Source organism: Glandiceps talaboti, chromosome 3, assembly GCF_964340395.1.
Source record: "Glandiceps talaboti chromosome 3, keGlaTala1.1, whole genome shotgun sequence".
Lineage (NCBI taxonomy): Eukaryota > Metazoa > Hemichordata > Enteropneusta > Spengelidae > Glandiceps > Glandiceps talaboti.
In genome coordinates, this window is record NC_135551.1 from 7696313 (window position 1) to 7722055 (window position 25743).

Sequence of the window (25743 nt, forward strand, 5' to 3'; positions counted from 1 at the left end):
CACGACAATGGCTGATGGACTATGTTGAAAAACTGAAAGTAATCTCACCAGAATAATATTTCTTGGTCACTATATAATTCGTGATATCATATATTCAGTATTTAGTACAAGTTCATTGACAAACTTTTATCTGGAAATGTTTTTAAGAATTTAGCTTTTAAAGAAAATCAAGTGCTTCCTTTCCACCATATATAATCTTCAAAAACTGGGACAATAAACGACTCTTTGCATTTTTTTGAATACCACACTGAGATGTGTTAGCGCCCTCATGCAGGCAAGCACCCAGTGCTTTTGTTTAAGTAAGCTTTGTTTTTGGAAGTGATTCACCCAGGCCCACCCTCTCCATTATGTATTTACTATAAAAGGAAATGTGGCAAGGCTGACAATATTTTCATTAGCTATAAACAACGATAATATAATGATTCTGAACAAACCTTCTAATGATGTACCAATTTTCATATTGACATCTTCCGCTTTAGGTGGTGATGGGGTTCTTTCTTTTTTCTGACCATGGTCAATTTTCGACTTGACTTTCTTGGGTTCAGCAGGTTTGGATTTCAGGAATCCAGTCTTGGTGGTTTGTTCTGTTCCTGGGAAGTCATTTTTAGATTCCACTAATACAACCCGGAATTCTCCAGCCTCATCAAAGGGATTAGTGGCATGAATCATAACTTTGTACAACTCATAGCATGGATTCTCTATCTTGTACACATGCTGTAAAATCAAAAAGAAAGTAATATTTTGTAACAGGAAATTGAGAAGACAGCGCCCTCACTCAAATTGGGGGTATCATCACTCATGGTACCATTTCTTAATAGCTTTGTCCCTTCTGTAGAAGTGTAAATCAGGGATGTTTTTGGTATTGTTCAGACACTGCAAAAGCAGCAGTGCTCTATGATTAACTGCATAACCTATACCATGTATACCCCCAAAGTACACACAAACAGGAAGTAGAGCGCCACCATGGCAAATTTTGGAAAGGCTTATTGGTTGACTTTTCTTGAACAAAGATACAGTACAGGTTTAGGACTACTTCTGAGGTACATATTAAAGGCCAAGGTTTCAATCCCAGGTTCTCACATTAGTGTTATCTTATCAGTGGAGCTATAAGGATTACATTGGATCATTCTTTTGTTCTGGACCAACTTTTTTTACATCTCTGCCAGACAACTGTTTTGTACACCTAAATTTTAATCCTTTTTCAAACTGGACCTTTAAGTTCAGTGCAACTACTAGTAATGTGATTTGAAAATGGACCGTTCAGTTTTTGATTTTTCATGGTTATCTACCACCTTAAAAATGAGACTCAGTGTGTTATTAGGAGTTGTCACTTAGCAGTAACTTAGTAGTAGGCCCAGTACTAGTAGATGATGAATATATTTAGATGATGAACATCATACTTACCATTGGTTCTATGTTATCAATAGCTGTTCTCAGATTAAACACCAAGGTAGTGCCTGTAGCTGACCCAGTACGTCTTCCTACAAGTACCAGATTAGCTTCCGATGGTCTCAAAAACCGACTGGTAAATTCTACAGGTAGGTCCACCTTTCCCTTGGGTGCTATAGTCACTTGTTCACCACGAGGTAATCTGAAATCTCTGGCATCTCTACCAGCTAGACTGGCATGGTATATTAGTGGTTTGTTGCTGGGGTTTGTAAGACGGACTTGACGCATGACGGATGAATGTAATGTACCAATAAACTCAACTGACGCCCTAGGTGTGTAGTGAGGTAGTCTTTGGTACAAATGAACACACAGCAATAGTAATGCCACTGGGTTGGGATCTGTTATGTCAATTGCCTGCAAAGACACAAAATGCATCAGAAATTACTCAAATTCAGTCAGAATGCAAAATACTACTGTAAGTTTAATAACATTCAAGTTTTCAATTTGTGAAGTAGAATACAAAACTGACCCTTTTTTTCTACATCAAAATAAAGTGTCTATACATATCATCAATTTCGTAGAGCTGCAAATACACGTTGAAACATTTAGCATTTTTATAATATGCAATTACATTCAATGATTGCATAGTGTGTATAATCATAGAAGTCCGTTAGTGTCAAAATTTTCCTTCACTCAGTTTTCAAATAAATAGAAATGCAAAGATCGTGCCACCACTCATCATTAGCCTAAAGGCCCCTAATATAACTTGGATTTCCTCCGAAAAGAAAAACAAATATTATCAATAATAATAGCAGGGTAACATGTGGAATGTCTTCCAAGACTGTATAAATAATTATGTAATAACAATAATAAGATTTATTACCTGTATATCATAGTCCATGCCGATACTCTTGAAGGCACTGACTACTTTCAATGTATTGTGTAGACACTGTTCTGCAGTATTTGGGTATGTGTACATCTCTTGAAGATGGGAAGTTACCTGCAAATAAACAACAACAGTTTAAAGTAATTGCTAAACTTAAATATATCCAAAAACGTACACCAGAAATCAGCTATAACCACTTGGTAATCGAGATACTGCAAACACTGGAAGGTCCTGAAATGTACACTGTAAGTCTACACAAATAAAACACTGGATAGGTCTTCCTATAGACCAAACTAAACTACTGTGAGTGCAAATATATTATGTCTTCTGATAGCTAAATGTTAACATGCTCTTTACTTTGGTTCTGTCATATCAAATTGTTGAAAGCGACTAATGCAACTACATAAAACAGTGAAATGGAAATCATGGCTGGTAGGGGACTTACCAGCTAACACTAAATCTAATAAATGGTGGGTGGTAAGTGACTTACCAGGAATGGTACATGTGCAGCCAATACTGAAGCTAACACCAAGCCATCCAATAAATCAAAGTCAAAGTTGACAATCCATCTAGATGGCGGCACTCCTCCTACAAGTAAAAGATACACAAGTTGTGTCAATTATACTGACCTTGTTAAATAGTATACCAGTTTGTGTTCATTAGTCAAAACAACAAGTAGTTTAACCATCAGGACCATTTTTAATTGGTTTGAAATGTGGAAGAGTAAAACAAGTGTCTGGCACAGAAAAGGTGGTGCAGAACAAAGGAGAGATTCTATGAAATCATTATTATAGTTCCACTGATAAGATAAAAATAATCTAAAATCATGGAATTCTCACGTTAGGTTTAAAGACCAAGTCTGAATTAGGATTAACATTTAGAATGTGAAAAATCGATGTCTGGTTAAGCTTAAGAAAAGTTAGTCTTTAACAACAGAATGATCCTAACTAATCATTACGACTCCACTGATAAGGCAAGAAAAATATGAGGATGTAGGACTGAATCATGGGCCTTTAAATCCTTTGGTGTAGAAGTATAATACAAGTATTTCCTGCAAACTGGTGATGACAGTCATGTCATATATTGTCCAACTTACCTTTGGTACAGTCTTTCCATATGATATGACGTTGATGTTCATAGTGATGGTTAACCCAAGCCAGCAGTATTCTCTCTCCCATAGAATACACATTACTACACGTAGGGTCTGGGTTGATGGCTGGTAGAGGGGGACCACCGGGATTGGGCATGGTACGGAACTGTCTTGGCGTGACACGAGCTAACAGTAATACCTACATGTGTATAAAATAATACCAGTAGGTCAATGAAATATGCTGTCTTGACTTGTAAATAAACCAATTGAAACAGTATACTTTTACATTTAATGTGAATGCTATAAACGAGTGTAGCACACAGAGAAAGTTCTTTACTTCAGTGTTACTCGTTGTAATATGAATGCTATACACGAGTGTACCACATAGAGAAAGTGCTTTACTTCAGTGTTACTGGTTGTAATATGAATGCTATACATGAGTGCAGCACATAGAGAAAGTGCTTTACTTCACTTTTACTGGTTGTAATATGAATGCTATACATGAGTGCAGCACATAGAGAAAGTGCTTTACTTCAGTGTTACGGGTTGTAATATGAATGCTATACACAAGTGTAGCACAGAGAAAGTGCTTTACTTCAGTGTTACTGGTTGTAATATGAATGCTGCTATATACAAGTGTAGCACATAGAGAAAGTGCTTTACTTCAGTGTTACTCATTGCAATATGAATGCTATACTCAAGTGTAGCACGTAGAGAAAGTACTTTACTTCAGTGTTACTGGTTGTAATATGAATGCTATACACGACTGTAGCACATTGAGAAAGTGCTTTACTTCAGTGTTACTGGTTGTAATATGAATGCTATACACAAGTGCAGCACATAGAGAAAGTGCTTTACTTCAGTGTTACTGATTGTAATATGAATGCTATATACAAGTGTAGCACATCGGGGAAAGTGCTTTACTTCAGTATTACTGGTTGTAATATGAATGCTATACACAAGTGTAGCAAGTAGAGAAAGTGCTTTACTTCAGGGTTACTGGTTGTAATATGAATGCTATACACAAGTGCAGCACATAGAGAAAGTGCTTTACTTCACTTTTACTGGTTGTAATATGAATGCTATACACGAGTGTAGCACATCGGGAAAGTGCTTTACTTCAGTGTTACTGGTTGTAATATGAATGCTCTACACGGGTGCAGCACATAGAGAAAGTGCTTTACTTCAGTGTTACTGGTTGTAATATGAATGCTATACACGAGTGTAGCACATAGAGAAAGTGCTTTACTTCAGTGTTACTCATTGTAATATGAATGCTATACACAAGTGTAGCACATCGGGAAAGTGCTTTACCTCAGTGTTACTGGTTGTAATTACAGGGCTCGAAATTAACTTTTTTAGTTGGTAGTCACTTTGACTACCACTTTTTAAAACTGGTAGTCAACAGGGAAGATTTGGTAGTCATTCTTTTTTTCAGCATTTAATAATTTATGCATAAACAAAACATTAAGTAATAAACGTGCTGAGAACACCTGAGTTTTTTTCATGAATTTAGTGACATTCATATTATGCAAACATTTGACCTGTCCTAAAATAATACATGTAATATCATACTACAGTAGTATCATAGTAAGTAAATATCATATAAATGATTATTGTGTGTACCAAGCTGTTATTTTGCAATGTCCACTTGGAAACCTCAAACTGACAGTGACACAAATTTTGGCATAACACATACATAATAAATATACACATATTTTACATTCATTCAGTCACACACACATGTATACATGTACAAACATCCCCCCCACCCCACAAACACACACACACACACACACACACACACACACACACACACACACACACACACACACACACACACACACACACACACACACACACACACACACACACACACACACACACACACACACACACACACACACACACACACCAAACAATTACTGGCCTCAAACATATATACAGGACGTGACTGAGAGATTGACAGAAATAAACTTCAAAACACTAACTAAATCGCTAGTCACACAGCAAAATTACATACTTTCCATGTTGTAGTTTATTTCACTGAATCAGTAACGGTGTGAGGTGGAGAGTTACATGTAATGATTAGTGGCTCATTCCATTTCGGGTGTGTGGGTTGCTTGTCAAAGTTATATAATGCTCTCAAATCTGAGCATTTATGCTATTTATTATTATTTACTTTGTAAAAGATAAAACGTCATACGATAAAAAATACACACGGTCACCATCCATTTCAGTTTCCCTTAATATGCTATGACCCAACCCTAGAGAGAAATGGTATGTGCCAAGGCAGTCCCTCAAATCTTATCTGTTACTATCTATAAACACAGGAAGTCATTCTGATTGCGTCTAGGATTTGTCTCCTCTGCTAAGGGCTTCGATAAATGACGTAAATTTTCATCCTTCCACTAAATTTAGGTATCCTAGTATTGAATGACTTGTTGTAAAATACTATTACATTCGCGATTAGTGGTGGGAGAATGATTTTATTCTGTATATTTTCCTAAGTTTTGTATCATTTTGATCGCAACTGTGAGGTCTGTGTGACATGGAAAAGACAATTACAATGAAACAGTCATGAAATCAATAGAGTGTTGCGTTTGAGTAGACATTATGGCGTTTGTAACATCACAAATAAGCTACATGTATTTTGTTTATTTTACCAAGCCACTGTTATTGACTACAAAGTAAGCAATATCAAACATGCCAGCCGTATCTAATCACACGTAGCTTTTAGAGTCCAGTGCTCACGCTACATTGCCAACTTGTCAGCAGGCGGCCTTCCATGCATACGGTGGGTTGTCGTCCCTAGGATTTTCGTGGTAGTCAAGGATGACTACCAGTTTTCGAACTTGGTAGTCATTTTGGAAAAACTGGTAGTCAATTGACGCGAGACTACCGCTAATTTCGAGCCCTGTTAAATATGAATGCTATACATGAGTGTAACACGTAGAGAAAGTGCTTTACTTCAGTGTTACTGGTTGTAAATCCTGTTACCTTCAGTATTTGTAGTATCAAATCAGTCCAGGCTCTCTTAGACACAGATTCAAACAGACTTTCATCCAGACAATGATGTACAGCTTCTACATCTACTTTGGCTCTCTGTTTACTTTCCCGTTCTCTCTTCTGAGCTCCAATATTTTCTTGTAATTTAACCCATCTCTTGTAGTCATCAGGTTCTAGTAGATACTCTGGTTTGATGAATGCTACTGATGCCCCTTGACCTCTGTAATGTTACAAAATGATGACATCATCAGTGGATGTAATATATGCATATACACATGTACCATCATGGCTTTGATGCATGACATGACAGCAATTTACTATTCAAATTTATGTAAATATCACAATATACTCAACTTACAAAACACTGTCAGCTAATCAATCAATCTATAATCAATTAATTAATCAATCAATTTATAACATGCAAGTTTCCCTGGGGAGCATACAATTCTTTGCAGCCTCATTTAGCATATACAATTAACGCATTCACATTGCAACCTCTAGCCTACCAGGTCCCCAATTATACAGCTGGGTTGACTGAGAGCACACTCATGGTCCAAAATACACAAATATGCATCTATGTGTTGTATCAAGGAGATTGATTCCACCTAGAAGAGATCATGATATCTAGAATTGAGTACAAGACTATAGACTCACCTTAGGAACGTCAACAGAGTTGAATGTTGCCAGTGTAGTTGTAGAACTCTGTCTGTAGAATCACCTGGCAGTGGTTGGTTGATGGGTATACCAGGAACAGCTTTACCAGTCAGATGTGCTACCATATCATAAATAGTACGACTTAGTCCCTTCTTATGCCCACTACCACTACCAGCGTCTACACCACGGGGTGGTTTATCACCGGAATCAGCCATAGAACTCCGACCAACTCCCCTATAAATAAAGACATTGTATATATTTATTAAATAAGTCAACCATGATTACCTTACCCTTTAGCTTTCATTCACCATTGTTGGCATTGTTACATTTCCTTTCATGATAAATACACATTTGGGAATGTGTGCCTGGGCGTTGACTCAAATATTTACCCAAAATGAAACTTGCTAAAACAAAAGTATTGAGCCCTTGCTTGAGTGAGGGCGCTAACACAAATAAGTATGGTATATCACTTTCTAATCATTCTGATCTGATGAAAAGCTGATTGATTATACACAGTGAATCACAGTGGTTTGTTCAACTGTTGACTCAGCCAGAGAATTATTACCTAACTCCCCTTCAAACCTAGGAGTGTACATATTGATGTTACCCATGGTAGTATACATGTACATGTGGTTAACTAGAGTTATGGGAAGCACAAGTCAAGTTACACAGGTTCAAACACAAAATATGGGATTTATTTTGTGACTGTTCAGATATGACAAAAAGCTGACAAATTGCAGTAAATGATGTTACAATTGTAATTGTATCCAGCACTCCATGAGATCTATGTGATACTTTCTACAACATCTTTATTCACATTCTCGTCATTGATGATTTATTTGCTTTGCAATGATGACTTTGTTTACAGATAGATTACAATTACATCAACTATATACAGGTTTAATAGCATAATTACATCAATAGAAACAGTGTACTTTTACACATGATATGAATGCTATCAGTGATTATGGCACTCAATTCAAAACACTTCACTTGGGTGTTACGGGTTGTAATTGTTATATATGTAAGAACTTACGATCTGAGTCCATCTGGTATACAGATAGGGTTAGGACCACCAGGCCAACCCTGTATGGTTATCCAACGTTGGACGGCCATTAACACTTCTTGGTGGAATAAGCCTTCCTCTGTGTCTTCATTAGGGAAAGCAGCCGAGCCGAGTGAACGTGATGCCAAGTCTTGGCGACTCTGTTCTCCCATTTCAACATCCATTGCAAGATGGTTGGCAGCACCATCACGGGGTGTACTTGGGTAAGTAGATTCTATAAGATGAACATAAACAATCCACACAACAATCAGACAATGAAATATGTAAGATTCTATAGTCACGTCTAAAGGCCTATGATTGAATCCCACCACATACTAGCATTAGATTAACATTGCATTGTCTAATATACATTACCCAGGATAAACATAAACTTACACCTGGTTGTCACAATTATGCAATTTACCAAATTATGTAATAGATGGTAGAACGGGTCAACTAATGTCTTGAACACTACATGCATATTATTATACCAAGCTCAAGCCAAGTTGTACACATTCAAACAGAAAATATAGGATTTATACTCCAGCAGTTCTACATGTATGTCATGACAATGCAAGACCCCTTATGACACGAAGATGTTCCTCAACTGAACGAAGAGAAGTATTTTAGGAATAGCATCTAATGATCTATCTTGACCAATGATAGGCATAATATAATTTATCATAATTTATCATAATTTATTATAATTTATTATAATTTCCATGGCCTGATTAGTGTGAGAATTGACGTTAACTCACCTGTAACACTAGCAGAAGAGTCTTCATATGTGGACGTACTGGATACAAATCGACTTGTAGAACTAGTACTAGCCCTTGTAGATGGTCTTGTCGGTGAATCTACCGGCATTAACATAGCTTCACCAACATTCAGACTTTCCTTAGACTGGGTACGACGACCTTTGACACTTTTACCTTGCTCCGTCACAATCTGGTGATCAGCTCGGTGTTTAGCAATAAATGGGTATGCAGTCAGTAAACAGTTGTCAGCCGTCGCCGTCACTTGGATGGAGAAACTGAAAATAAACGTATAAACAAATAAACAGGAAGTTAGGAAAACATGTATGAACACAAATAAATAATACCGGTAACATGCTGTGAACAGATTTATTTTGGCCCATGAAAAGTTAGGTGACATGGCATTTTAAGATGTGTCAGACACATTTTGGGGTTTGTTGGAGGCCAAGCGGTTAGCTCATACGCCTCTTACCTCTGCAGTCTGGGTTCAAATCCACCAGGTGTCGGCTGGGTTTGATTAAATTTACCACATTGTAAGAAGAGTGTCGCTCAGTTTGACTTTACCGTACAACGCATTCTTTCCCCGGGTACTCCGGTTTCCTCCTGTACTAATACTGAACCAAATGAGCCTATAAATGGGACTGGCCTCATTGGTTATCCGATAAATAAATAAAATAAAAGTAATTGACAGCGTAAAAGACGTTGGTTTGGGCGATGTGATAAACTTACCTATTTCCATCAGAATCTTGGAAAGTAATTGGTTGTGTAAAAGACACAGGTTTGGGTGATGAGAACGTGACCGTACATTTCAATACAAATGGTTCTTCATCTCCGTCATCAGCACAGCATGGCTGGATGACTTGACCTTCAGGAAAGTTGACACTTAGTACAGTATGTGTACTACCATCATCCATTTCAATATCAGGCAAGTCTACTTCTATCACAGTCTCCCTGAAATACACAACAAACATAAACATGTCATAACTGCTTGACTGTCCAACATATCATTTCTAACATTATGCAAAGCCATGTATATAGGGCGCCCTCATACATTGGATATTATATAGCCTTTCAGTATGACCTTGAGAACATAAAGGTTGCATATAAGACTCATGGTAACTTACTTTCTGAATCCCGATGCATGTACAGTGAAGTCGGCGGACACTTCAGTACACAGTGGGACTGGTGTTAACACAATAGCCAGTGGATCAAACCTCAGTCTGGGAGCTTTTAGTTCACCAATCAGATGAAGATATCGATATATCTTGTCTTGCTCATCATCCAAGATAATTGGGACTTTGGTTTCATAGCAACCAGGTGCTTCTACAAAGGATATGAAGAAAGACAGAGTAAGTTTACTGTTACAATAATGTTCTGGCATCATTGCTTTCTAATATGATATATCAAATACTAGTATGAACTCTTGTGATTGTTTATACTTTACCCTTCACTGACAATAGAAAATGGCAATGAAAGATATCGATACTTTGGAGCTTTGAAAATGCAATAATATTATTAAGTACAGAGTTGAGACCAATGTGCATCATTCGTTCATTGACCCCAACAATTGTTTTTGCGTCCAGTTTGACAGCAGCATACACATGACTTAGTCATTAACTCATGTCAAACATGACTCTCAGAAAATAAAATGGGCATGTACGTATGTGGGTGGGGGAGAGGTGGGGGTTATACTTGTAATTTGTTTTCTTTGAAGGGGGTGACAATTCCTATAATAGGGCACTGAATGTTCATAACCTTTGCGGAGGTGATGTGGATGGTTGGTGTCAAAAACCCACTTTTGGGGTGACACTTGTGCCTTTTTTGGAGAGAGAGGGATTGATACTAATAACTTTCAAAGGGGGAGTGAGGGTTGACACTTAGACACAAACTGAAACATCAGCTTACCTGGACAAAACAGTATTCCAAGGGCAAATGTTTCACCAGGTTTGAGGTACCCACCAACACCTTGCTCTGAATCAACACTTAGGAATGGTGTACCATTAGGATGCAGGAATCTAAATACTCCTTCCTCCAATGCTTTGTTAGATTTATTCAAATCCAGACACCATTTCAATTCTTTGTCGCTGTTATTCACCATCATTGTACCTTTACTTTGTCCATAGATACCTTGTTGTACACCCATCTCAAAGAACCCTGACGGCAACGAGAACTCTAGCTTGACGTGAGATAGCTGCAGTGGTTGGCGTAAACCGGTAGCGACGATACGACGTCTTGGCGTGGAGATGGTGAAAGGTACAGGTCTGGGTGTGATGATGTGTTGGATACTTTTACTGGATGGTGCTGGTGTTGGAGGGAACGGTGTTGGGATTGGAGTTGGTGCATCGGTTTGATTAATACTGACTGGTACAATGAAGTCATAAGCTGCAACCTCTGTTGGATGGAAACTGAGTTCACATTTGATGACGTCTTGTCCGCTGACAGTTACTTTATAAACACCTGGGTTTTGGGAATCTTCACTCTCTGTATAAAAAAAAACGAAACATCAAAATGATAAAATATTACAAATCACAATAATCATAAGACAGTATCATTTTTACTATTTTGATTAAAACCACTACTGTGTGAAATTTTACTAAGGTCATTTAGGAATCATGAATTCTTGAAACTTAAACTAAAAATAGTGATAGTTTTAGTATGTTTCAGTATTAGTCGATTATTACTGGCAATTCTATATGCAGAAAAAACAACTCCCATACAAAAATAAAATAAAATTGAAAATATTCAACCCACTTTTGAATATGTGAACAGTCTGAGGTAGCTTTGATATACAGCAAAAAATAACCCCTGAATGTGTATAAACCCTGCTTTTACTCATGAAGCGGAATCATCACTCAGGAAACATAAAGCATATACATGACTTAGTCTATCTCTTACCTTCCATTACATCGCCATGAAATTTCAATGAGAAATCAGTAAACCTGGACAAATCAAACTCCACTTTAGCTCTGGTTTGTGCTCTGTTGATTAACTTGAATGGTACAGTCATATTGGAACCACAAAATACACCACCAAGATGGAAGGATGCCTAAACAAGAATAACATGTGAAAAGTCAGGAAAAAGTCAAATAAAATAAAATAAAAAGGTGCAAGTCAGATTTAGAAGTAATTTGTGTGAGAAAAAGTTTTCAAGTGGAGCTATAAAATTCAATCATGAACAAAAAAAAATATTTACAAATTAGTCATCTAATCCTCATTGCACTAATATAATGCAAGAACCTGGGATTGAAACATGGGCCTTTAAAGGGGTTAAGGCACATATTATATGAGTTCTAGAGACATTTTAGCACATAAGACCAAATTATTTATTATGAATCACAGATTGAAGATCTGTAGCTCTTACGTTCCAATACAATCAACCTACAGCTACAGTGAGACAAGTCAAAGTTCAAGGTTCATAGGTCACTCACCATATCAATATCCACTATAGGGGGTTCTACGGTACCACCCATCCTGAGATCCACTGTCTTCCAACCACGTATAGCTAACTGTACACGTGTATCAAACTTTAACACAGCACTAGGTGTTAACTGTACTTTGATTTCAGCCACCCCACCTACTGGTACTACTCCATGGGTTGGTGTGACTGTCAGTCCTGGGAACGGATTAGGGTCTATCACCTAGTACAAAGACAATGATTTATGTTAGAAAGTGATAAGTTGTAACTTTCTCTATATTTGCTAGGTATATATAAATGCAATGTTCTCCCTAAAATCTTTATTGAGAGGGTTCAGAGTGTTTAACCCCTTTTTGTACTTACAAATGTAGAAGTTAAGAGACTAGAAGGGGAGAATCTAAGGTAAAGTGGCTGTTTTGTATCATTTTTGCATAAAATGAAGTATCTAGGAATATAGCTTTCATTTCATCACTCAGATATTACAAGTGGGTTCATGGGTGCCATGGTTTAATTCGTTGAGGGTGATTACTGTACATGTTACAGCTAGAGCGTCCTACTTTCAGTCATCAGGGGACTAAAGACTAACACATCTGTTCTATTACAACTGTATTTCCATGTACGGTTATTTTCACTTTTACCGAGCTGTAAATAAACAACAACTAATAATAATAATAATACATTTGTATAGACTGGTAAGACAACTAACCTGGAAGTAGGCATGGTTTTGACTGGTGTTGTAGAGTTGTGCTGTCCTGGTTGTTGTTAGATGTAGAGGTACTGAACCAAACAGTATACGTCTTTCAATGAATTGCACTTGAGTTGGTCCAAGCTGTAGACAGAGGAAGGTTTTAAATAAATTCAAGTTGAAGATTATCCTTCTCACAACTTTATATATCATTAACAATAGTCAAAGTTATTCTTCTAATTATTTCTCCAACTCTATAAGCTGATTTTCATCAATTCACGAATATTTATTCTCTTTTATTTTTTTTATCTTTTGTTTTATCTCCAAGGTACATGTAGAGTATCTTTATCGCTACCACAATAAACATTTGAAAGCACCATGAAGGAAATTAAACCATAACGTTGGAAATAATTTCATGACTTGAACCAGTTTGGTTAAAAGTAAACCTGGAGCCATGTTAGAATGATGTGAATGATTGTGTAACTTACATTAGCAATACTGTTTAGTTTGAGTGTACTTCCACCATGGACTTGTAAAGCAAACTGTCCTTCTTCCGGTGCATGGTACGATGGATGGAATACGACCTCACATTCTAAGTCTTTGAATGCATCAACAGTACCTGTAGTGGTCAACAGTTGAATACAATGTAACTTTGTTATTTCAAGTTATCGATAAAAGTGTCATGTACATGTATAGCAGTCTTTTAATTCACAGTATTTCAGTATTCTATATAGCTTACATACTTTATGTACAATTTGATTACGCCAACATTTCAGACATGGACTATAAAGAGCATGCATGCAAAGCTGCGCCAAATATGCTGACAGGTACAGCTAAGGCTAAAACACAGTAAATATATATATATACAGCAACATGCTGCAAATTGTTTATATACAAATTTCATATAACTACAAACATGGAAGCATTTACTGAGAGCGTTAAACTAGAACCACCACCCTTGTCTACTAACTACCACTAGATGGCACAGTATCAGATAAACTAAAATATGTTGTAATATATAGTACCATCATTACTAACCTGTAGCTGGTCGGATGGAGAATGCTGTACCTCTCTCTCCAAGGATTGGTTGCCATGTGAATTCAGCTGGGTAGTTACGCTTGTTTTTCAACACGATAACATCTCTCAGACCTGTCAAGTAAACATGATAATATTAACATTAGTTTTTCATAATCATATACCATTTTCCCACTGTATTCAAAGCAGTTAACAATTATTGCCCCTGGCACATACCACCCCCCACCCCCCACCCCCACCCCACCCTTCACTAATGTACCTGGGGAGTATACAATCCATTGTAGCCTCTGTAAGCATAAATCAGCCATCATGATTTCTAGACATATAATACAAACACCACCACAACACTTCGTCGCATGTCCAACCAAGTTGTGTATCTATGGACTCAACAATTACATACCTGCTTCAGCTGGCATTCCTGGTGTAGGTTTGAGTGCCAGTGTAGTGGTAGATAGCTGTAAGGCTACGGGTACAACCTCAGCAAACACTATCACATGGTCTTGATGATAACCATTCACAGTGTATGTCACATTCCTATCAAGAAATATGATATTTATCAATCACAAATTTGTTATACATTAATTTTCTATCTATCTATTTAGCATGAAAAGAACTGAGAGTTGTTCGGTAGAGTCAAACTGAATGACACTCTTCTTACTTACAACACAGCATATTACAACCCATAACACCAAAGTAAAGCATTTTCTGTACCTACCACAATCATTTATAACATCCATATCAAGTGTAAAAGTATACTGTTTCATTTGCTAATTGACCACATTAGAAAGGCTATATGCCTGGCTTGTAAATAAACCAATTGAAACAGCATACTTTTACACTTGATATGAATGCTATAAATGAGTGTAGCACATAGGGAAAGTGCTTTACTTCAGTGTTACTGGTTGTAATTACACCCAGACTAGGGCACAAACCCTGACCACAGTGGTAACACAGTACATGTAAGTGCAAGGTTTAACCATCCAGCCGCTAACAAGTATCACCTGATTATTAGCTAATGAACACAGAAAAATGTCAGATGTGATATTGACAATAACAGCATCTATTGATTATACAGTACATCTAATAATGTTAGACTGACTTACCTTTGAAATCTACCCTTCGTGTTAGATTCAAATATCAATGGTAACTGTGCCTTAGAGTTAGGGGGTACAACCTGTGACAGTGGACTGGTTTGTCTTAGTTCTCGACAGTCAATCTGAAAGGTAAACCGTTGGTACTCATCAGTTTGGAGGTTATCGTATTGTATTGCATCGCTTTATTTTGACTAATGTATGAATAAATAAATCATACACTTACAGACACTAAATTTACAATAGTAAAGGACATGATATGATGATTGATATCCTGTGAACAGACTCAACAAATCTGAACATTCAACAAGGTAGTCAAATGATTTTAAAGATCCTTGTATATCAACATATGAGAAATTAGTTTAACAAAGAGAACTAAATAATGAATACATTTAAAACAACTGCAAACAAACCAAAAGACGGCTCACAATTATACTGACCAATGATAGAATTTAGCAGAAGCTAAAAACCTACAAAATACTCCTATTAATACTTCAAAGCATGGATAATGTCCAAAATGGAGAAGGGAAAAATGATTTCTTTCACTTACATCGACTACAATATGGATGTGTTGACCCAAATTATTGACAATATCCATGTGTTTGATACTGGTAGATTTCAGACACACTTCACCAAAGTCAAGGGTTGGAGGTCCTGAAAAACAAAACACAAAATATGAGATAAACTTTGAACTCAACTGTCTAAGAAATAGACAACAAAAATACACAAACAACATACAAAGTACATACAAATTTATAATAAAGAAATAATTTTCACTTTTTTGTATCTTTTTAATATCATAGCTCAGTGTAAAGTCTTTTAGATGGATGAGTACGTAGTTGTACATAGTTTGTACATGTGTCTTGTCTTTTATTACACTTGATGTTTGTCTGGTGTCAAGACGAATTGCCATGTTTTTATGGACAATAAAGTATATCTAATCTAATCTAATCTAATCTTATATAATCAAATTTACTAGTATTTATTTGTATATAAACATGAAGTGTCAAATTGTTATCACATTAAAGACTGGGCCCAGTGCAATGTCCTTCAGGCGTTCCCATATAGACACCCCAGGGCTGGTACCAGTGGCCAGTACTGGTAGGGGTGTCTGGCCAGTGCTGGAAAACCGAGGCCCTATTTCAGACCACTTTGACCAAAATCAATACCCCATTTTAGACCATTACAGGCTTTTTTAAAGATGAAAGTTCAGACCTAAATACATTTACCATAGGAGGCAACATTTTGAGGCAATTAATAGCAGTTATGATTTGGTAAAGGACAATATTTTAGACCAAGCAAAAAAAAAAATAATGCAAAGTAGACCTGTTTTTGACTCTTCAGCTCAAAAAAAACAAACCCAATTTTAGACCAAAGAGCTAGAAAACACATCCCAAAGGGTTGCACATATATGTATACTAAAACAAGGGGAGTAACACCCCCCCCCCCCCCCCCCAGATAGACACCATCAACTATAAATAACAGATATTTTGATTTAGTATCTCACAAATTCCAACACTTACCTATGATAACTTGGTGAAGTTCTTGTGGAGTCAGCGGTATTTTACAGTCTACTTTTTCTTGTCTATTCATAGGCACAGCATTCAAACCTTCACTTACAGGTCGACTTTGTGCAACGTCTTCAATCTGTGCTAATTTCTTAGAACTCAACATTTGAAAGTGGCTGTACGGTGGAACTGGAGCTAAAATAACAAGAACACAAAATTGATGTCTGATAAAGTCACTAGGTATTAGTGATAAAGTTATATGTATTCTCAGATCACATTCTACAGAAAATAGAAAAGCAAGAAGTTGCTGATTTTTTTTTCTCAGCAATGAATGAACTGGGTCTTCAAACCCCAATCAGTGTTCTCCCAAGGATAGAGTGCAAGGACAGTAGCTAATTTGCATATTAATTTACATATAAATAGCATGGTAATTTGCATATTTGTTTGCATAGTCATTAACATATGATATGCATGTCTTCAACACTGGAACAAACTCTTGACATGTTTATTTTAACACATACACACACGGGTATTGGGGATCAGCCATTTCTCTTCATGTGAAAGTATTATTATGATTTTGTCATTCAAAGATTACTAAAGCTCAAGGATGGTAGAACACTTTTGAAGTACGGTAGAAACCTGCCAAGTACGGTGGCCTAGATGGCTAGTACAGTGTTTGTACCATGCTTTCTCTACAGTCAGGAGAACACTGCCAATGTTTGAATCCTATGGTCTTGGATTACTACTATCTTATCAGTGGAACCATAGGGATTGAATAGGACCAACTTTGTCTACATCTCTGCTGGACGTCTATTTTCTCATCTGTCCAACATTTCAATCCCAATCCCTCCACGTCCAAAGGCTTAAGTTTAGATAATATTGAAATTTGGGCATGAAAAACAATTTTCTGGTAGATTTATAGAAAGATTTGGTCCAGAACAAAAGAATGACCATATGTAATTCTTATGACTCTGCACTGACACAATAACGCTATTATGAGAACCTGGGACTGAATCATGGGCCTTTAAGTAATCTGGGAATATTGTCTATACAAAGTATGGCTTATATAGAGTATTCAATAATAAGTATGCTGGTTGTCAAGACAACTTACATCTGACATTGGTTGTAATTTCATCTACTTTAGGTTGTGGTGATTTCATACCAGATGCAGGCTTCAGACCAATCTCTTTAGCATTGTTCAATTCATGGAATTCCCTACATCATTGAAAAAAAAAGAAGAAATATTACACATCATTCACTGAGATTTATTTGGGTTAATTACACAGGAACACTGTAACAAAACAACTGTAATAATGTACTAATACAGCAAAATATTATTACATGCACAGGTGCAATACTCCAAATCGCCTCTCTTGCACTTATGCATTGTCGAGTTCTACTATTATTACATAAGTTTATCCAAAAACAACAACTATGTGTAAAAAAATCCAGTCACCCTACCTGGCCTTTTCCTTGCATACTCTCTTCTCTCTGAGATCCTTGATATAATTGACGTACATATCTCTGTGTGCTTTCTTGTCATTCAGTTCTTCATCAGTGTATGCATAGTCAGGATCCACGTAGGTGTATCTGTTATGTTTGGTGAAGATTGTACTATAGGAAAGAAATAACCAACAAATAAACATCACATGTTATTGTTGCAGTATGCATAGGCAGACTGATAACAATCCTGAATGACATCAAATAATAAGCAATCTAACCAATAAGCTTTTCCAAAATTTGCCATGGTGGCGCTCTACTTCCTGTCTGTGTGTACCTTGGGGGTATACATGGTATAGGTTACTCAGTTAATCATAGAGCACTGCTGCTTTCCTCGATGTCTAAACAATCCCTGATCTACACTTCTACAGGGAACAGAGCTCTTAAGAAACAGTACCATGAGGTGATGATACCCCCAATTTGAGCGAGGGCGCTGTCTTCTCAATTTCCTGTTTGCAGTCTGCAATGGCCTATTAGCTACACTAGTTGCAACTTGAACATTTTTTGAAAAACTGTTTTGTAAGATCCCTTATAATGACTTGCATGTAATATCATACATCCTTTACAATAGTGAATCACCTGTAGAGGGTAAATACATTTGTGCAGTTATAATAATATGGCCATTAATACGGTACTATAAATTTATTTTTTGGTCCACACCCTAAAAACGGCGCCCTCAACGTAATCATGATTTCATCTCATCACTGTACTACTTATGAATAAAATTGACCCCTCATTAATAAGTACAGTGTATAATTTATTGGTATTTTAACAATTTTCAGTAAATACATTGTTGGTTGTCTGATTGAAAAAATAATACTCCAGTTACAGCCAGTGCAGCTTTAAAACTACATACAGTAATAAATACAGTAAACAATAACAAAACAACAAATATCGGACAAAATGATACACTTTTCACATTGTGATTTTTCTGCCAGTAGTAGGAGACAGCTTTTGATGTATAAAGGACCAGACCAAAATAAGATGTACTTACGCATAATTATCTCTTCTGTAACTTGGTCTGATACTTCCAGCTCTATCGTTAGGATAGGAGACCAAGGTCAAGTCATCTCTAGTTCTATTGGCTGTCTGATTCAAGTGTAACGATTTAGACTTGACAGCATTTAGAGTGGCTGCCCTTGGATCATATGACTTGGCTTTATCAAATGTTACATCTACAAACTGACCAACTTCACCAACTACCAATGGTGTTATACCTGACAAGACAAAAAAACAAACAAAGTTTATACATATTAACAATAGCGCTATTTTGAAATGTTTTGCCACTGATGGCGCACACACTCTAGGTAGGTCGCAGCCACTTTGGTTTTGCAGTTATAATCAGTTGAATCAATCACATCCGCGATAATGCATGCCACGGCATTCGATCCAGAAAAAGTACTTTCGGAAGACTGAGAGTTGACTGTATGACGCCGTTGGAATATCGCTCAAGCTTATTTTGTTTTCAAACTCTGAATACAACTAATATATCTCTGCGTATCATAAGGTACATATTGTTTAAGACAGAATCTTATAAATGCTTTTGCTAGATTACATGCCACATGCCACTGCACACGATATCGCAAACACAATCAATTAGTTATTACAACAGCAAAGCAGAAGCGGCAGCTGCAACCTACACATGTACCTAAAATGAGTGTGCCCAAAACATTTCGAATTAGAGCTGTTATACTTTATTTTGTAAATATAAGACGTTTTTCTACTCATACATACAGATATAATTATGTTTTCATGATATGGCTAACCACAGGCCTTCCAGTTCTACGGTTAATATTATTCATCTATGAGAATGAATATTCATGAACTCTGAGTTCATAGCATCAAAAAGAAAATCTGGGGGTGTACTACTTTGGGATGTTATCATACGTGTGAAGCAAATATGTGCTGAAATCTAAAAATGTTTTACTAAATTTCTACAATGAATGAAATAAATAATTATATTACTTTACCTGGATTGAACTTTGGTTCCCGTTTGTTAGTCTGAGGACTGCTAACTCCAGTAAATGCAATATGGATGGTATGTATTGGAGCAAGGTGAGTTCCAGTGACTGTGTCGTCATCGGCAACAGGTCCCAGAATGTCAACGTACTGAATCTTCTTGAATGTACCATACTGGTGTGGTTTGAAGGAGAAGATAATGTCTTGACTTTGTTCAGGGAGTAGTTTACCGACTGGTGGACTAGCACTGAACTGTGCAATACGTCGGAATGTGAAAGACACTGGTAAGACAGTAGATTCGTTCTTCAGTGTACATAGTGTATCTACGTGTTCTTCTACTGGACATTCACCAAAGTCGTACTGACTTTGTGGCGATAGACTAATCAGGATCGGTAAGGCTGTACCTGTCAGAGCCACCTCAACTCGACTTCTATTACCTGTACATGATGACACAAATATACACATTAATAATATGATGACAAATTGGTGTAGACGTGAAATGTTAGCTTATCTTTATAATACATATATATTGTCTATACTACACCACAGATCCTCCATGTTGGTGGCGGGTCTACACTACATGGGAAAATGAGGATTAAACTTTTCATTATGTATTTCAAATGCCTGGCAATATAAGAAGTAGCCAACAGATTAGTTTGAAACAAAATTTGTGAGTTCATACACCTAAAACAATTGACTGAAAACAGAAGACTCAGAACTTTTCTAATTAACCAAGAATGTTATAAATGTTGAAAAAGGGAAATTTTCACAAAATGCTACATTAATACTGTCACTGAAAAATTCTGGCCCACACTTACAGCAAAATCTGCTATAAAATAGCGCCATCAGTGGTCAAACTATAAAATCTTTTGTCTTTCATGATAGCCGGCATATGATGTGTGTATTCTGACTTACTATTTTCATTTAGTTGTGAGTCAAGTCCTTCTCCATCAGAGAAGCCTTTATTACTTCCAATCATTTCGATGTTAACAAAGACAGCAAAGTCTTGGCGTGGCGCTATGTTTACAGTTCCTTTCCATCCGTGCTGAGAACTGTTGAATCTGGGACTAAATCGGAAAAATACTGGAAGTTTTTGGTAAGGCCCTAATATGCCTTGATTTGGTATAGCAGTAAATAATGATGTCATGTCACCAGAAGGAACACAGCTTTTTTCTGTGTTTGCTAACGTAGCAGATGTCGATTTGGACAAATCAACTCCCTGTAAAAGAAAAAGAATGGATTTATGTTACTCTTTAGACACAACAAACCGATTCTATAAATACTGGTAAGATCAATTTCATGTGAAAGTCAAATTGTACACATTTGAACAGAAAACACAGGATTTGTTTTCTGGTTCTTCGATGTCATAACAACAGGTGTCTACATCCCCAATATTCATAATGTGACTCGAATCATTAAAATCACTATTATTCTCACCAATTCTTCTTAAAAATTATATCCTTTCTGTTCATTCAGCTGGAAAATAATTCATCACATAGGGGGTTTCTAACCTCTTGTCTCCATATCATACTCAAAAAGGACCCCCATGAAACTCATATTTTCTTCAGTTGAAAACAGTAAAATATTAGTTAACTTCTTTTTTTTCAATTTTAACTTATTAAGGTTTTGGATAAACATGCATCATAATAACAGACACCTGTGATTGTGCCATTGTGGGTACTCAGCATATTCCATATACGTGAGCCAGAATGCCATCTAACATATATATAAGCCAATTTGATGTGCCACTGACACATAAAGTTTCTAGTGACACACCAATACTTGGTGTTCCCCTACCTCTTACTATGTGATGTGACTCACAAGAAATGCCAGTTTTTATCATTTTGACTCAAAACAACAAAATTTGGCTGTCATTAGAGGGCACACAGCTCACATAGTATCTAGTGTAGTACTCACCACTTCCTCTCCAATAGCTCCTACTTGCATGACAGTAACAAAGCTGACAGGATCAGGTCCATTATTGTACAATATAGTACCTTCTGTTCTATCAGTTCCATAGTAAGTTTGTCCAAATTTCACACACTCTATAGAATGTTGGGATTCAGGTGACAACAGTTCTAGTGATCTTTCTACTACTTTGCCTTGAATGATCAAAGTACTCGGATCTTGGCCTTCCAATCTGACTCTAAAATATGACAAAAAAATAAGAAAATCAACAACTCAAATGAATATTGTGAACCAGATACTCAGTAGAATGTAATAGCCTATGAACAAGTACAGAATTTTTATCCACCGTTTTTTTAGGTTCAATTTTTATTACTAACCAAGTGAGTTGGATAGATGAGTCTACATACCGTACTTCAACTCTAAGAAAATGTATGACAATAGACTCTCTGTATCTGTACCTACAGTACATGTAGTATGCAGTTTCATGAAAATAGAATGATAATTTAGAAATCTGGCATATCCCTGTCTTCCAAAAAAGGTTAAACTTTATTATACAACTATACCTTCTATGGGTATACATTTAGGAGAAAGTGCATCAATAATTTACTATTCATGTAAAGTATCAACACAAAATACAAACAACTTTTCAAACATTTACTGAAAGCAAGGTGCTCTTTTGAGGAAAAGTCTGTCTCTGATATATAAGATTAGTAATTTTCCACATTCAACACAATGGGTTGAACAATCTAACATGAAACATAAGTAATCAACTTTTTATGAATAAACAATAACCAAGGAGATACCATTTCTATCAATATGGTGTGACACTGTCTATATACTTTCTCCCAAAGATCTACAGAAGCATTCTCTGTGATCGACATGATCATAAAACAGCGCCCTCTATCATGAGTGCTTATCAAAAGTATGTTGTGTGTGTTGGTTAAACTTTCAGCAAATAAACCTACCTTGCCTCCTCTTTAAATGTGCCTGGAGTCTTTGATACATATTCAATCTATCAAATAAAGGAAACAGAAAGGATCCATTTGAAATCAGTCATTAGGAGATCAGAAAAATACCAGGTGTTTTCCTTATTAAATAATTTACATGTAGTGAGATCACATGAAAGTCAAGTTGTTGAAATACAAGTCAAAATATTCCAATTAAATTATAGAAAGTGGATGGACTTGATTGAGCAACCCGCTAGATTCCACTAGGGTCATGACCGGCTTACATTGTCACATACTCAGGATAGTTAGACTGAGGGATCCAATCAAGTGCCGACCGACAGGGTTGACCTATTCAAATATTACATCTCCCAATACATGTAGATGTTATAAAAGTTGGACAGCTACTCTAAAATTATATTTCAACTCTTAATTTCATATACAAGTACGTTATTCTGCTAATTGATAAAAATGTAAGTACATAAGAGAAATATAATCTTTCAGATTATGTTTATCACTCCCTGTTGCTATGTTTGACCATCTACAACCAACAAAAGCAGTCGCACTATCTCAGGCATCCCTGACAAGAATGTGTGTGTACCATCCCTGCATCAAACAAGTGTTAACAAAATTTAACCGGTGTACACCATGAGAAACCGGGGGAGTCAAACAAGTCCACCCAGTGGCCCTCTAGTGTTATGATTAAAGTCATCATTATTTTTCCATATTTTACATGGACTTTGCTATATCATTCCTCTATACTATATTTTCCTTCATACAGCCAGAAAATACTCATGACCTAAGGGTTTTTGTCACTTCACATCTTCAACTCGTATAGTGACCAGTTAAGTCAATCATATTTTCCTTGGCTGAACAAAGAAAAATATTGGGGGATAATAACAAAAAGAAGTTATGGGAAATTACCTTTATAATCTGTGCTGTTTTGGGGCGTATAGATCCACCACTTGGCATGATAACGATAGGTTGGGGACCATCATATTTTATTTTATATTCTCCAGGCATTGAGCCATGATTGAATATTGAGATTTCTTTGGATAAAACTCTGTGATTGGCGACAACTTCACCAAAATCTACTGGTCCTTCCAATTCCAACAATGGTTGTGGACAATACCTGGATGAAGAATTAAACATAATATCACTAAATGTTATCAACAGATTTATCAAACAATATCAATAGACTATCAAATACTACCAATTAGATTATCAGATGTTATCAAGAGATTATCAAACAACATCAATAGATTATCAAATGATACCAATTAGATTATCAGATGTTATCGAGAGATTATCAAACATCAATAGATCATCAAACATTAGCGCTGGATTATCAAACAGTATCAGGGGATTTTTAAACATTCTCAATACATTATCAACCATATCAAACGTTATCAATAGATTATCGAGTATAACTGATGTAAACTGCAATTTACAATCAGAAATCATTTTTGAATACCATAATGTCTGACATTTACATGTATTGTTCACTTGTTTCATTTCTTTGTTTTTTTTTGTCAAAATTCTGTGCTATTTTTTAATATTGTCGTTTTTACATAAATATAGCTGTGCTTGAGCAGCTTCACTATTTTACCATGCAGACAATTTACATTCAAAACTCTTTTTCCATATGATTCACATTTTTAAAATATTGAAATGCAAAGTAAAAAAAAACAATACATACGCAAATAGTGGTATTTCAATGACATCGTCATCAACTAATAAAATAAGTCTGTCGTGACAATCTTTTGGTACTTCTGTGAAATATTCAATTGTTGCTTTCACTTCCATTCCAGGGGCTACTGGTTTTGTTGGATTCCTAACTTTCAATCTAAAATTCTGTAAAAATAATAATAAATAAATAGTTGTTAGATGAAATAGTGTACATGTACATTCACTGATTTATTTCTAAGGCTACAGATGTGTGCTTTCAATAATTTGGCTGCCAATCAGATTTGGGATTATGAGAGTGGATAACGAACCGCGTGAAAAAAAATAAAGTTCGACTGCTTCAGTGTTTGAATGATGCCGTATGTCACAATGCACACTTATTTAATTTTGATGTGTAAAGTTACTGCAGCAGTTTATATGTAACAAATTCCAATTTGATCACGAAACGGGTACAAATTAACCGTTGTTATAACAACGCAGATATACAATTATGATATCAAAACTTTTCGGATAAGAAAAGAAATTACACAAAACACTACATATATTACTTACTTTTGTTGCTGGACGGTGAAACTTGACGGTTTTGCTGCTCTTGCATACATTTTGGACGCATATCGTCAAACTGTGTACTACTTCTGCCCCGGCATCGACAAATTCTACAACCGGTGGCTCTATACGTACCCCGGCTATATCGTTATCCATTTTAGATTTTTTTTAAAACGGTAACTTCTTCGTAAAATATGAGAAATCACTATGTTTACAGTTTGCTTGACGATTGGAAATAGGCTGCCATGTTGTTTAGACCTGACCGACTGTTGCCAAGATTTCTCTAACCAAGAGTATATATTGATAGCTACAAATTCGATAAATTTTGTCAAATAAAATGTCGGAATTATATAACATTTGTTCATTTATGACATTTATAAAAATAAATAAAGCACAGAAAATAGTCTTAAAAGTATTGTGTCTGGATATATTTTGAAATATTTAAAGTTAATTCGAAGTAAATCCAATACTATGAATAACTTACTTTTCATAAATGGGGTCAAAGGTTATTGGCAGATTGGCTCGTTGTTTTACTAAGAACGTTTTCTTGTAATGACTGCCAATAAATGTGTCGATTAGTCTCAGAAACCAAACTTTATGTAACTTAACCTCGTATTGTCCATGAAGAAGCTGAAATA

The 25743-nt window shown here is 36.2% G+C and overlaps 1 protein-coding gene across 1 annotated transcript in view; it reads right to left on the reverse strand.

Moving 5' to 3' along the window:
• Window positions 1-25357, reverse strand: part of LOC144432985 (cilia- and flagella-associated protein 47-like) — a 38738-nt gene extending 13381 nt beyond the window's left edge. Inside the window, exons 1-31 of the mRNA XM_078121297.1 lie at window positions 25112-25357; window positions 24573-24727; window positions 23798-24005; window positions 22895-22941; window positions 21939-22167; window positions 20937-21240; window positions 20033-20458; window positions 19057-19279; window positions 18024-18176; window positions 17674-17777; window positions 16578-16757; window positions 15605-15708; window positions 15067-15179; window positions 14364-14497; window positions 13967-14077; window positions 13417-13547; window positions 12950-13072; window positions 12257-12466; window positions 11724-11874; window positions 10734-11309; window positions 9953-10151; window positions 9558-9779; window positions 8832-9106; window positions 8065-8308; window positions 7029-7262; window positions 6366-6594; window positions 3372-3564; window positions 2766-2863; window positions 2273-2389; window positions 1405-1803; window positions 435-714 (exon numbers count right to left, since the gene is read on the reverse strand). Of these exons, the coding sequence (XP_077977423.1) occupies window positions 435-714; window positions 1405-1803; window positions 2273-2389; window positions 2766-2863; window positions 3372-3564; window positions 6366-6594; window positions 7029-7262; window positions 8065-8308; window positions 8832-9106; window positions 9558-9779; window positions 9953-10151; window positions 10734-11309; window positions 11724-11874; window positions 12257-12466; window positions 12950-13072; window positions 13417-13547; window positions 13967-14077; window positions 14364-14497; window positions 15067-15179; window positions 15605-15708; window positions 16578-16757; window positions 17674-17777; window positions 18024-18176; window positions 19057-19279; window positions 20033-20458; window positions 20937-21240; window positions 21939-22167; window positions 22895-22941; window positions 23798-24005; window positions 24573-24727; window positions 25112-25261 (6322 nt within the window). The 5' untranslated portion in view covers window positions 25262-25357. The remainder of the gene's footprint in view (window positions 1-434; window positions 715-1404; window positions 1804-2272; window positions 2390-2765; window positions 2864-3371; window positions 3565-6365; window positions 6595-7028; window positions 7263-8064; window positions 8309-8831; window positions 9107-9557; window positions 9780-9952; window positions 10152-10733; window positions 11310-11723; window positions 11875-12256; window positions 12467-12949; window positions 13073-13416; window positions 13548-13966; window positions 14078-14363; window positions 14498-15066; window positions 15180-15604; window positions 15709-16577; window positions 16758-17673; window positions 17778-18023; window positions 18177-19056; window positions 19280-20032; window positions 20459-20936; window positions 21241-21938; window positions 22168-22894; window positions 22942-23797; window positions 24006-24572; window positions 24728-25111) is intronic.
• Window positions 25358-25743: the final 386 nt, after the last annotated feature.